Source organism: Asparagus officinalis, chromosome 8, assembly GCF_001876935.1.
Source record: "Asparagus officinalis chromosome 8, Aspof.V1, whole genome shotgun sequence".
NCBI classification, from domain to species: Eukaryota; Viridiplantae; Streptophyta; class Magnoliopsida; order Asparagales; family Asparagaceae; genus Asparagus; species Asparagus officinalis.
The window spans coordinates 14,125,427-14,138,665 of record NC_033801.1 but is presented as its reverse complement, the minus strand read 5'-3'; the positions used below and the strand labels follow the sequence as shown (position 1 = coordinate 14,138,665).

The following is a 13,239-nucleotide window of genomic DNA, read 5'->3' as shown; positions in this document are numbered from 1 at the left end:
TCAAGTGAGTATCATTAATTGTAAATGACTCACCCTTGCGCTAGATTTAGGAAATTGAAGTGTTCAAGTCCATATCTGTTCTAAAACCATAAAGATAGAGCATAAGAGGGAAAAGTAAATGATTGTTACAGTCTGAATAGCATTGGTAACCGCAATCTGTAGTCAACCTCAAGTGAGTATCATTAATTGTAAATGACTCACCCTTGCGCTAGATTTAGGAAATTGAAGTGTTCAAGTCCATATCTGTTCTAAAACCATAAAGATAGAGCATAAGAGGGAAAAGTAAATGATTGTTACAGTCTGAATAGCATTGGTAACCGCAATCTGTAGTCAACCTAATGATATATAATTTGCACGGACCAATTAGCTATCCAGTAGATTATTACTTCAATCTGTCTCCCTATACACAACACTGTACATGCATAAGACAAGGAACTATATTTGACTAAACACGGGTAAATTGCCAAGATAGTCTCAAGCAAGTAGCACCCATGAATGGATGATTACAAAGTTAAATATTAAGACAACTTATTTGTAGACACCAACCTTTTGTCCCTCAAACGAGCAATCACTCCTGCAGCTTCAGCAGGTGAAGGGAATCCAGTAGATGGAGACTGTGGTCGATCTGATGTTCTATATGGACTCATGCTAGAGGAACTTGTAGGTGTGGAAGGATGTGAAGCACTTGATGACCCAAGCAATGATGAAGGAAACCAAGAATGTGTAGGCATTGCTGATGGATATAATGACTCTCAAGCACTTCTGCATGGAAATTAAGGAGTAAGGGAACCAAAATATGGGCTACTAAGGTTACACCAGCAGTACACATAACAGAAACAATATCTACTACTACATTTAAAGAACAGTGCATGCTACATAGTTGTTCTGTCATTCTGAACCAAGAATTCCAGTAAACAATTGCCTTACACAGACATCACCAAAGGCTGCAATGCCACACCTCTGCTTTTTCCACGTTACCGAGATGTCACCTGACTCAGCTTGCAGTCAAAGTAACAACCTTTTTGCAGTCACTTACTAACTACAAGGAATCAGGTACTTGTGCTGATTTGGTATGGATTGGCTGAGAGACTAGGTGCGTGCCTCTGTACGTGTTGTCTGCATGTATGCGAGTTCATAAATGGGCAAGTAATCTCATCCTTCATTCTCCATTTGTGTTTAATGTTTTTCTGATTGTGTATTCCATTGGTATGCGCATAGGCATGTTCACATAGATGTTTATGAGGATGCAGAGGAAGGTGCATTAACATGTGTCTGCATGAATTTCTTTGTTTGTGGGCACCGAGTAGAAATTCCCTACGGGGATGATTTGCTAGAAAGACATAAAATCGGAGTGTCTGCTTTTCAACAATTTCACTTTTTTAGATTTATAACCTATCAAGTTTTGTAAGACAGCTTCTAAGATTATCAAACCTACCTTAAATTTGCAAACTGAACAACCTATAGAGTATAGAAGCTTCTGATATAAGATAATTGCACCTCAGATTTGTTAATTGCTTCTAATCTGTAAGGACATAGATATCTCTCTCCTTCATTTGCATAGGCACAATCGAAATTATATTGAACCAGTCTGCTATCAAAGAGATGTCATGCTTTCGTCAGCCAAAATGATTAAGAAAATGATAAGATATATAAACATAATAAATCCATCAAAGAACTAGAACAACCAATCAGGAGAACTTGTGCCTAATAAAAACACATGGTATGTACAAATTGTTCTGCACTGGAGGTGGGATAACGAGAACGGGTCAAACTAAATCCTCGATTGGAGATCAGTGATTGGAGATCACTGAGAGGTTGAGAGGGTTAAGAGCAGTTAGTGGCCATCAACCCTTGATAATTGCTACCTCTGTGTGCAAAAAGTTACAAAATGCCTTTAAAAGAAGAGAACAAAAAGGATATAAAAGGGAAGCTTGACGGATATTCCATGAAAATGAAAACATATACTGCTTCTTGTTCATTTTTATTGAAGAGAAACTAACAGGTGTCTATTTTCAGTAGAAAACATAAGTATCAAGCTAAATCAGCAGAATGAGTAAAAGATAATAAATTAGTATTAGAGCCACATACACCAATGCTCTCAATATTAATAAAAAAAATTATTAAAAAACAAATTTGAAGAGGAATTTTTACCAGCGAAGTTTTTCTTCAGGTCTCAAGAGATCGATCAAGAGTTCTTCTTTCTGATTCTTATTTCTTCAATAATCACCTGAAATAAATAAAAAATTGGAGATAAAAGAAACGACTCGTTCGGAGTCAACCAGGGTCAATTGCAACGATCAAAACCCTATTTCATGGGAAAAGGATGATTAAAATGTGATTTGGTGAAAAATTACCTGAAATTTTATGGAGTTTATGCGTGGTGGTGATCGGAGCGAATGAAAGAGGGCTCGAAAAATTTTCAACTTTTTTGGGGGATTTCGTGCTTTTCTCTCTCCTCGCTGAAGAAGAAATACTCAGTCTTAAGAACGGGTCGGATTCGAGGCGCTAATAGACCGGGTTCGGGTTCCGTTATCGGATTCGAGTTGTTTTGGTCTCGAGAGATCGCTTTCCCCCTTTTTTGAATTCTGGCATTATAATAAAAAATCCACAGAATCATGTATTTTTCTAACTTCTAATGTTTTAATATAAACAGATAATATATTTCCAAAAAAAATCATAGGCTCATAGAAAAATAAATGAAAAGTTCTTTCTAGCTCGTCTTTGGTTATTTTCCTAAAATTTTGTGAAATCATTTTCATTCTTAAAATGTATTTCCAGACATTTTCTGAGTATTGTTTTAAAAAAAGGATTTTACGTGTTTGTTTAGCCTTAAATCAAGGAAGGAATTGGTTTTCATGGAAGGCATAGGTTGGAGTGAGAATCCATGTCTTAGGAAAAGGTGAGAGAAAATGATGGATTGTCAAAAAGTATGAGTTGTCACCCGTAAATTTTTTTGGCAATATATTAGGTTTCATAGCAAAAAACTAGAAATCGAGTTTCCACAAATTTAAGGGTTTTTTTTTCACTTTATAGAAATGTGTCTTCCCAAAAAAACTTTTGAACCAACTGAAGGATTAGGAGTCCTTTTTTGTGAAATGTTTTCTAGGGTGTCATGTCAGAAGGTTTCCATGTGATTTCCATTCATTTATAAAGAAGGGAAAAACTCTAAGTGATATAGATTCCACGATTTTTGCTTATTTTTATTCGTTTTGACTCATTGGCAAATAATTTTAGAAGTCTAAATTCACGATTTTCTAAGCCACAACCCACGATTATAGACCATTTTTATTCAATTTGGCCATTTGACAAATAATTTTGCGAAGTCCAAAATTCATGATTTCATAAGCTATAATTAACAATTTCATAAACTATGATTTTTAGTCATTTTTAGTCATTTCGACCCATCAACAAATAATTTCACAAAGCAAAAAATTCATGATTTTATGAGCTATAACTCGTGTTTTTTGTCCATTTTTATTCGTTTTGATCCAGTGGCAAAAAATTTCTCAAAGTCCAAAACTTAACGATTTCATGAGCTCTAACCAACGACAAAGGATTTTAGTTATTTTTGTCATTTCAACCCATTGACAAAAAATTTTGTGGAGTCCACATTTCATGATTCCATGAGCTATAGCCAATGATTTTTAGCCATTTTTGGTCATTTTGACGCATCGACAAATAATTTCGAAGAGTCCAAACTTCATGATTTTATGTGTAATAACTCATTATTTTTGGCCATTTTTATTTCTTTCATCCCATTGGAAATAATTTTGTAAAGTCTAAAATTCACAATTTCGTGAGCTAAAATCCTTGTCCATTTCCGCTCATTTCATCCTAAGGAGAAAAAATTTTGCGGAGTCCAAAATATATAAATTTTTGAGCATTTTTTATCATTGCATCCATTGGTAAATAATTTTGTAGAGTAAAAAATTAACATTTCATGAGCTATAACCCATGTTTTTGGGTCATTTTTATTTGTTCCAACCCATGGGAAAATATTTTCGTAGAGTTCAAAATTCATGATTTCATGAGATATAACCCATGCTTTTTTTTTGCTACCTTTACTTGCTCCAACTCATTGGCAAATAATTTCAAGAATGTCAAAATCCACGATTTCATGAACTATAATTCACGATTTTTGGCTATTTTTATTCTTTTCGACCTATTGGCAAATAATATCACGGTGCCCAAGATTCATATTTCATGAGCTATAACCCATAATTTTAGATATTTTTAGTCATTCCAATTCATTAGCAAATAATTTTGTGGAGCCAAAAATCCACGATGTTATGAGCTATAATCCATGATTTTTTGCCATTTTTATACATTCTGACCCATTGGCAAATAATTTCGAGAAGGCTAAAATTTATGATTTCATGAGCCATAACTCATGATTTTTACCCATTTCTACTGGTTTTAATCCATTGGTAAATAATTTCGCCAACTCCAAATTCAGAATTTCATGAACTAGCTTATGATTTTTGGTCATTTTTAGTCGTTTTATATATTGGTAAATAATTTTGCAAAGTCAAAAACTCATGATATTATAAGCTATAACATATGATCTTTTTGCCAATTTTGGTTATTTGACCCAGTGGCATATAATTTTGTGGAGTCTAAAATTCATGATTTTAAGAGCTATAACACACGAATTTTGACCATTTTCAGTTGTTCAAACCTTTTGGCAAATAATTTCGCAGAAGAAAAAGTTTATAATTTCATGAGCTATAATACATGATTTTTGACAATTTCTAGTAGTGTGGGACCATTGGTAAATATTTTCACGACGATCAAAATTCAGGATTTCATGAGCTATAACGCATAATTTTTAGTCATTTTTAATCATTTCCATCTATTGGCAAATAATTATGTCAAGTCAAAAATTTATAATTTCATGAGCTATAACATAAGATTTTTGGCCATTTTTAGTGGTTATGTCCCATTGACAAATGATTTTGTAGAGTCAAGTATTCACAATTTAATGAGTTATTGTTGTAAAACTCGAAAACTTAAATATTTTGTTATAATTAATAATAAATATGTTATATGGTGATAAATATCATATCTATATGTTTGAGTATACTAGGAATTGATTTGAGATCAATTCAATGTATATATGTGAATATACGAGTGCAAATGCAAATCTGGTGAAATGACCAGTTAAAAGTTTTTATATTTTTCACACTGATACAGTTAGAATCTGAAAACACTCTAAAAGCAAAAGTTGTAGTTCTCATCAACAGATTTCTAACAAATCTTAAATCATCTTATTCCAAAATCGGATGAGAAAGTTACAACCATTAAACCGAATACAGATTTCAGAATATCTGTCTGTTTCCAGATCTGTTTTAGGTTTCAGGTTGGGTTTTGTTTAACCCAAACCCAGTTGTTACCCTAAGTGTATATATTCCTCTTAAAGCTCTCTTAATCCTCTTTCAATTGCTAATAACCTCAGCCACCTCCCTCCTCAAACTCTAACTCAATTTGTGAGCTTTGGGAGAGATCCAAGGGTGTTTGTTGAAGGAAAGGCGCGCAAGGATTTGTGACAATTAGCGGAGGAGAGGCATTATGCTCATGTCAAAGAGTCTAACAATACCTTGAGGCAAGATTATCTACATCCAAACCTTACCCATAGTGTAAATCTGTAGAATTGGCGACACAGCGATGAAGTTTGGATTTTTTGAAGCAGGGAACATTTCGGATGCTGCACGGTCGACCGCGAGTGGCGTTGTGGTCGACCGCGAACGTGCATGAACACAGAAAAGTCTCTGGATTTTTTACGGTCGACCGCGAGTAGCGTGATGGTCGATCACGAGTGGCGCGATGGTCGACCGCGAGACTCTATAGTGCATTTTGTGTTTCTGTCGTTTGCTACGGTTGACCGCGACTGGCGCGACGGTCGACCGTGATGTGGTTTTGGGTCTGGGCTTGGTTTCCTACACTGTTTGGGTTTCCTGTTTTATATAAATAGGAACATGATTTGTTTAGAGTTTATTGGATCATATTGATCACTTTTGAGGTAACTTGAATGAGAGTTTTTAGCATAGAAAAGAGAGTTCTTTTCTGAGCAAATGGTTTAAGGGTTTTGTGAGAGATTTAAGGGTTTTGTTTGAGAGGTTAGTTTGAGTGATCTTGTAATCTCTATTTTGTACTCTCTTTCTCTATAGTGAAAACCCCATCCCTCCTTGCCTCGTGGACTTAGGCAACTTGCCGAACCACGTTAAACTTTGTGTTTGAGTTTGTGTCATTATTGTTTGATTTGAGTTGTTTTCTCTCTCAGTGTTTGGTTTGGTTCCTCGGTGCACAAAAAGTGGCTTCCTTGCACAACAAGTAGTATCAGAGTACAAAAAAATCATGTGTTTATGAAGTAATAAGGTTGTTTTGATGCTTAGATCTAATTATAACATGATAAAAAGTATATTTTGATATTAATTCTTAACCAAATGTTAGATCTAATGTTTTTCTTGTTGTTTATGTTAGAAATATGATCATGATCATTAGGGTTAATATAAATTTCATTTTAAATTTGTAAACTAAGATTTACCATGTTAAAATCCTAGTTTATTTGATTATTTGAGTTCTTCTTGTAAACTAATCATGCTTAAACTTAAGGTTGTGATATATATATTTTCTGTAGAAAATTGTTGTACTTATATAATATTTAACTAAGTTTTTTAGATAGAAAATAAACTCCAAATTTAATCAAACTAGTTCCAAATGAAAGCTATATGAATCTAGTTTTCAAAACAGGAAACCATTCCTAAAAATATTTTGTATAGAGAAAGATATTCTCATTTTACTAACAACATATCCTTAGAGAAAACTGTTGCACATGTATAGACTTGAACAGAAAATTGGGTATAGTAAATGAACTTAAAATTTAATTAAACTAGTTCCAAATAAAAGATATGTGAATTTAGTTTGTAAAACAGAAAATCATTCTTAAAAAGAGTTTGTATAGAGAAAGATATGCTCTTTTTACTAACAACATGTCATGCAGGAAAACTGCTACACGTGTATAATGTTTAACTGGAGATTTGGGATAACAAATAATCTCAAAACTGAACCAAACTTATGCCAAATGAAAGATGTGTGAATATAGTTTTCAAAACAGAAAACCATTCCTAAAAATAGTTTTCTTAAAGAAATATATGCTCATTTTACTAACAGAAGTCCCGACTATTTTTTCCAGTCTTCTTGTTGTGTTAGTTTGCGCCATTTTGAAATGTGTTACGGAATTTGAGCCGCTCGATGTTACACTTATAATCACGAATATGTTATTATACATATGTGAGTATCCCTAAGGGATTTTGAGAAAACATTTTTATGCTTATACATCTGAGATTGTGAGTTATTACACCGTAAATGAGACCGCGAGGATTTTTCACTCCACTACACGTATTTCTCGATCCGCACAATGATGCGATGATACTTATTTGTCGATCCACATGATGATGTAATGATACTTATTGGTCAATCTACACGATGATGCGATGATATATTTTTGTCGATCCGCACGATGATACGATGATACCTATTCGTCGATCCGCACGGTAATGCGATGATACCCTTTTGCCGAATCACACAAGTATATGTTTTATTGAGAAACTATAGAGAATGATGATATTGTTAGCCAATTGTTTTGAGTCCTTGGTGGACACTTAGCATGATGCGATTCATTGTTGAGTTGCCCTCTTTACCGAGTTACTCATGATTTCGAGTACACAAGACATATACATATACTGATGTCGCTTATGATGTTGCACTTTATTATTTTATTTCAGTTATTTTTCTGTTGCTTAGTTCAGGGTTAATATTTAGTAATTTACTACCTGAGATATATGATATACGCATGAGGGTTTCCTTGTTTGGATTATTTCACTCGATGTACTATGTCTCGTGTTGTAGATTTCTAAGTATTAATACCATTAGATACGGGAAAAAATGATCTAGGTAGACTATGCTTAATAGATAGAGCTTCCACTTCATCTAGTAGCCATCTCCCGGGGCGGATAAAGGTAATCTTGCTGTAGCGCTCTGACGCTCTTGTTGTTGTTCTTCTTTTTTTCTTTTATTTTATTTTAAACTTTTAGGTGGCTCAGAGCATCGGAGAGTCATAGGGTGACGGAGTTTTTGCATAGTCGTTGTCGCGTATTTTTACTAGTAGGAACTTTACAATTGTCTTATGTTTCTCTTCAGTCATTTAAATTTGTATCCATATTGTTAAGGCAGTTTGCCTTAGTATGATTTTTAGTTGATTTCGTCTTGGGATATTTGATATTTACTTCAGAGATCGGTTGTATTCCAGTTTAGTTTATTTGAGACATGATTTCATTTGTGAGATATATCTTTCTGCATCATGTCTATTGTATTAATTTTCCTTATTTTACCTATTTTGTACATTCACTTATATGTGTTTTCACTAGAGGATATTACTATGATTGGTGAAATATGTTGTTACATAGTAGAGGTGCATGTCAGATTTGACATTTCTGGGTTCACCTTGGACTGTAGCCAAGTGTGAAAACAGGGGCGTCACAATTGCCTATGATTTTTAGCCATTTTTGTTTATTTTAACAAATTATCAAATAATTTTATGGAGTCTAAAATTACTATTTCTTAAGCTATAACCCACGATTTTTAGCCATCTTTAGTCTTTCTGATCCATTGGCAAATAATTTCATGAAAACCAAATTCACGATTTCATAAACTATAAGTGACGATTTTTTGCCATTTTATCTACCCAGTGGCAAATAATTTTGTGGAGTCTAAAATTCATGATTTTATTCATTTCATCCCATTTGTAAATAATTTCATAGAGTCCAAGATTCACAATTTCATGAGCTAATACTCACGAGTTTTAGCCATTTTTAGTTGTTCTGATCTATTGACAAATAATTTTGTAGAGACTAAAATTAACGATTTCAATAGTTGTAACTCAAGATATTCGGTCATTTTTATTACATTTCGAATTAGTAGCAAATAATTTCGTCGAATCCAAAATTCATGATTTCATGAGTAAACCAGTACTTTTTGCTCATTTTCATTCATTTTCATCGAAAGCAAAAAAGTCTTGTCGTGACAAAAATTCACGATTCATTAGCTATAACCCATAATTTTGGATATTTTATTCATTTCAACCCTCTAGCAAATAATATCACGAAGACCAAAATTCACGATTTCATGAGGTATAGCCCAGGATTTTTAGCCATTTTAAGTTATTCTGATCCATTAACAAATAATTTTATAGAGGCCAAATTTCATACCTTATGAGCTATAACGCACAAAATTTAGCCATTTTTAGTCATTTCTACCCATCGGTAAATAATTTCAAGGAGTCTAAAAATTACGATTTCATGTGCAATAGTAGATGTTTTTTGGCCATTTTTACATGTTTATCCTTGTTGGCAAATAATATTGTGGTATTCAAAATTCATTATTTTATAAGCTATAACACATGATTTTTTTGCTTTTTTCAATCATTCCCACCCGTGGGTGTATAATTTTACTAAGTGTAAATTTTACGATTTCATAAGTTGTTACCCATGATTTTTGGGCATTTCTATTTGTTTCGAGCCACTGACAAACACTTTCATAGAGTCCAAAGTTAACAATTGCATAAGCTATAACTCCATGATTTTTAGCCATTTTTATTTATTTCATTCATTGATAAATATTTTTTGCGGAGTCCAAAATTCACGATTTCATGAGCTATTACCCATAAGTTTTGACTATTTTTATTAATTTTGCCTCATTGACAAATAATTTCAAAGAGCCCAAAATTCTCCATTTATGAGCTATAACCCTTGATTTATGTCTATTTTTGTTCTTTGCAACCAAGTGAAAAATATTTTGCAGAATCCAAAATTCTCGATTTTGTTAGCTATAATCCATAATTTTTGACCATTTTTATTTGTTTCGTTCTAAGGGAATTTTTTTTTACAAAATCAAAAATTTATATTTCATGGGCAATAACCAATGATGTTTTATCATTTTTAGTCCTTAGGTCCATTGGCAAATAATTTTGTGGAGTCAAAAATTCATATTTCATGAGCTTTAATCCACAAATTTTCGCTATTTTTACTCATTGCGACATATTGGCGAATAATTTTATAGAGTCAAAAATTCACATTTCATGAGCTACTGGGCCATTTTTAACCATTCTGATGCATTAGCAAATATTTTCGTGGAGTCTAAAATTCACGATTTCATGAGCTATAACACATGATTTTTCGACCATTTTCTGTTGTTCCAAATAATTTTGCTGAGTTTAAAATTCACAGTTTTATGGCTATAACCCATGACTGTTGGTCACTTTTAGTCACTCCGACCCATTGGCAAATAATTTCATGAAGGTCAAAATCCACGATTTTTTGAGCTATAACCATAATTTTTGGTTGTTTTTATTTTTTCAACCTATTGGGGAATAATTTCATGGTGTCCAAACATGCTTTGGACTATTTTTAGTCATTCTAACTCTTTGGTAAATAACTTTGTGGAGTAAAAAAATTCATAATTTCATGAGCCTAACCCATAATTTTTTATCATTTTTAAATTGTTCCGACCCATGTGCAAATAATTTCAGGGAGGCTAAAATTTATAGTTTCATAAGCTATAACTCATGATTTTTAACAATTTGTGCTAGTTTTGATCAATTGGCAAATAATTTTATGGACTTCAAAATTTTACAATTTCATATGCTAGTCTATTATTTTTGGCTATTTTTAGTTGTTTCTATCCATTAGCAAATAAGCTTGTGAAGTCCAAAATTCATGAATTTACAAGCTATAACCCATGATTTTTTTTACCATTTTTGGTTGTTTGAATCATTGGTAAATAATTTTGCAGAGTCCAAAATTCACGATTTCAAGAGCTATAACATATGATCTATGGCCATTTTCAGTAGTTCAAACCTTTTGGCAATAAATTCGCGGAGGTTAAAGTTTATCATTTCATAAGCTATAACCCGTGATTTTTGGCAATTTCCACTAGTGTCCAACCCATTTGGTAAATATTTCGTAGAGTCTAAAATTTAAGATTTCATGAGCTATAATCCAAAAAATTAGGCCATTTTATGTATTTCTATCCATTGGCAAATATTTTCAAGGAGTCCAAAATTTATGAATTTTATGAGCTATAACCAAGGATTTTTAGCCATTTTTAGTGGTTTCGTCCCAGTAGCAAATAATTTTGTAGAGTAAAAAAATTAAAATTTTATAAGTTATTACTTATGATTTTAGCCATTTTTATTCATTTCAACTAATTGGTAAATAATTTGGTGGAGTCCAAAATTGGTTTTTCATAAACTATAACCCATAGTTTTTAGTCATTTTAGTCCTTCTGACCCACTGGTAAATGGTTTCATAGAACCCAAAATTCATGGCTTCATGAACTATAAGTCCCGGTTTTTAGCCATTTTTATCCACCCCTAGCAAATAATTTTATGGACTCTAAAGTTCACGATTTCATGAGTTATAACTCATGATTTTAGGATATTTTTTTATTTCATCCCATTTGTAACTAATTTTAGAGAGTCTAAAATTTATAATTTCATGAGTTATTATCCACGATTATTGACCTTTTTTAGTCGTTCCGATCTGTTGGCAAATAGTTTCATTGAGCCTAAAACTAATAATTTCAAGTGCTATATCCTAAGATTTTTAGCCATTTTTATACGTTTTGAATCATTGGCAAATAATTTTGTTGCTTCTTAAATTCATTATGTCATGAGCAAATCAATAATTTTTGTTAATTTTTATTCACTTTCAAGGGGAAAAAACTATTGTGGAGACAAAAATTCATGATTTATTGGCTATAACTCATGATTTTCAAAAAATTTATTTATTTTGATTTTCTAGCAAATAATATTGCGAAGTCCAAATTCATGATTTCATGAGGTATTGTGACGCCCCTGATTTCACACATGGTTGCAGTCCAATGTGAACACAAAAATGGCAAACATACCATGCACCCAACACTGTGCATAAACATGTTTCACTATCACTGTCACTCTAGTAGAGGTCAAATGTAAAGTAATGAGAGTACAAGCAGATATAACAAAATGAAAATATGGAGAAGAGATATCCAACAGTATCTATAAATACGTCCTAGCAGAGGAAAAGAAATTACACCTAATAAATTGAGATAATAACAATGAGTCTCTAAAACATAAGAACAAACTGAAACAATACTAAGACACTCAGCCTCAAAAATAAAATACATCTCTAATAGACTAAAACCATGAATAGTCCACTGTGGATGACGGTAAACTATGCTGAATCTCTGTCAACCTGCGGTTCTCCGAATTCCCGACCCGCTAAAAGGTGGAAAACAACGAGCACGAGTTCGGCAAAATCTTTCTATGGTCAATATTACCCTTCATTATTTTAAATATTTTATTTATATCCTAATCTATCATAATCATAATTATATTTTATCTTAATCCTACGTGAACTATCTATAGCTTAACAATTTAAAAAATAATATTAATAAAATATATAAAATATCTTTATATGATATTAGTGTGTAAAGATAAAGAAATTATATGTAGCTAATGTACTATAATACATAAAGTATTACAAAAAAACATCAAAAAAGTTTTAAAATTGCACAAAATACCCTTAAAAGTTTAAAATTATAAAAACTATCCCGACATCTAAAAACTTGAAACAACAAATATGAAATCAAGAAATTAATAGTAAAGAATTTAAAATTTGTGTATAATATCTCATTATCTTAAAAATTAAAGAAACACCCTCAAAAGTTTAAACTACAAATAAGCATCTGAAATTCTAAAATTTCAAAACTTACAAACAACATAGATGAATTCAAGGGATTACCATAATGCACATGAAAATTTCTGACATTTCAAACCTTAAAACAACAAATATAAAATTAAGAAATTAACAGCAGCCTCCGAAGAATTTAAATTTTTTAATTAACATCCTCAATATCAAAAAAATTATAGAAAATCCCTCAAAAGTTCAAACTATAAAAAACAACCCTAAAATTATAAAAAGTTTAAAATTTAGACATGCGTTGAAGCGCTGGAGAAGATGAACAGGAGCCCTGTTTAGAAATCGAGTAAAAAGGGGAAAAGTCGAATGACCTTTTGATTTGACCTCAATAACTCATTTATACACAGCTATAGCTGTCAAATCGAAGCGGGATTTTAGGCAAAATCTCACCCGAAACGTGATTCTCGCGTTTTCAAAAAGAGGGGTTTCAACTTCCGAACGC

At 32.3% G+C, this 13,239-nt stretch overlaps 1 protein-coding gene across 2 annotated transcripts in view; it reads right to left on the bottom strand.

Moving 5' to 3' along the window:
• Positions 1–2,461, bottom strand: part of LOC109822060 (vacuolar protein-sorting-associated protein 37 homolog 1-like) — a 9,865-nt gene extending 7,404 nt beyond the window's left edge. Inside the window, exons 1-3 of one of the 2 annotated variants that reach the window (XM_020388221.1) lie at positions 2,355–2,461; positions 2,152–2,227; positions 547–762 (exon numbers count right to left, since the gene is read on the bottom strand). In XM_020388221.1, coding sequence (XP_020243810.1) covers positions 547–731 — 185 coding nt within the window. In that variant the 5' untranslated portion in view covers positions 732–762; positions 2,152–2,227; positions 2,355–2,461. The remainder of the gene's footprint in view (positions 1–546; positions 763–2,151; positions 2,228–2,354) is intronic. The other variant, XM_020388222.1, reaches the window with a different exon arrangement.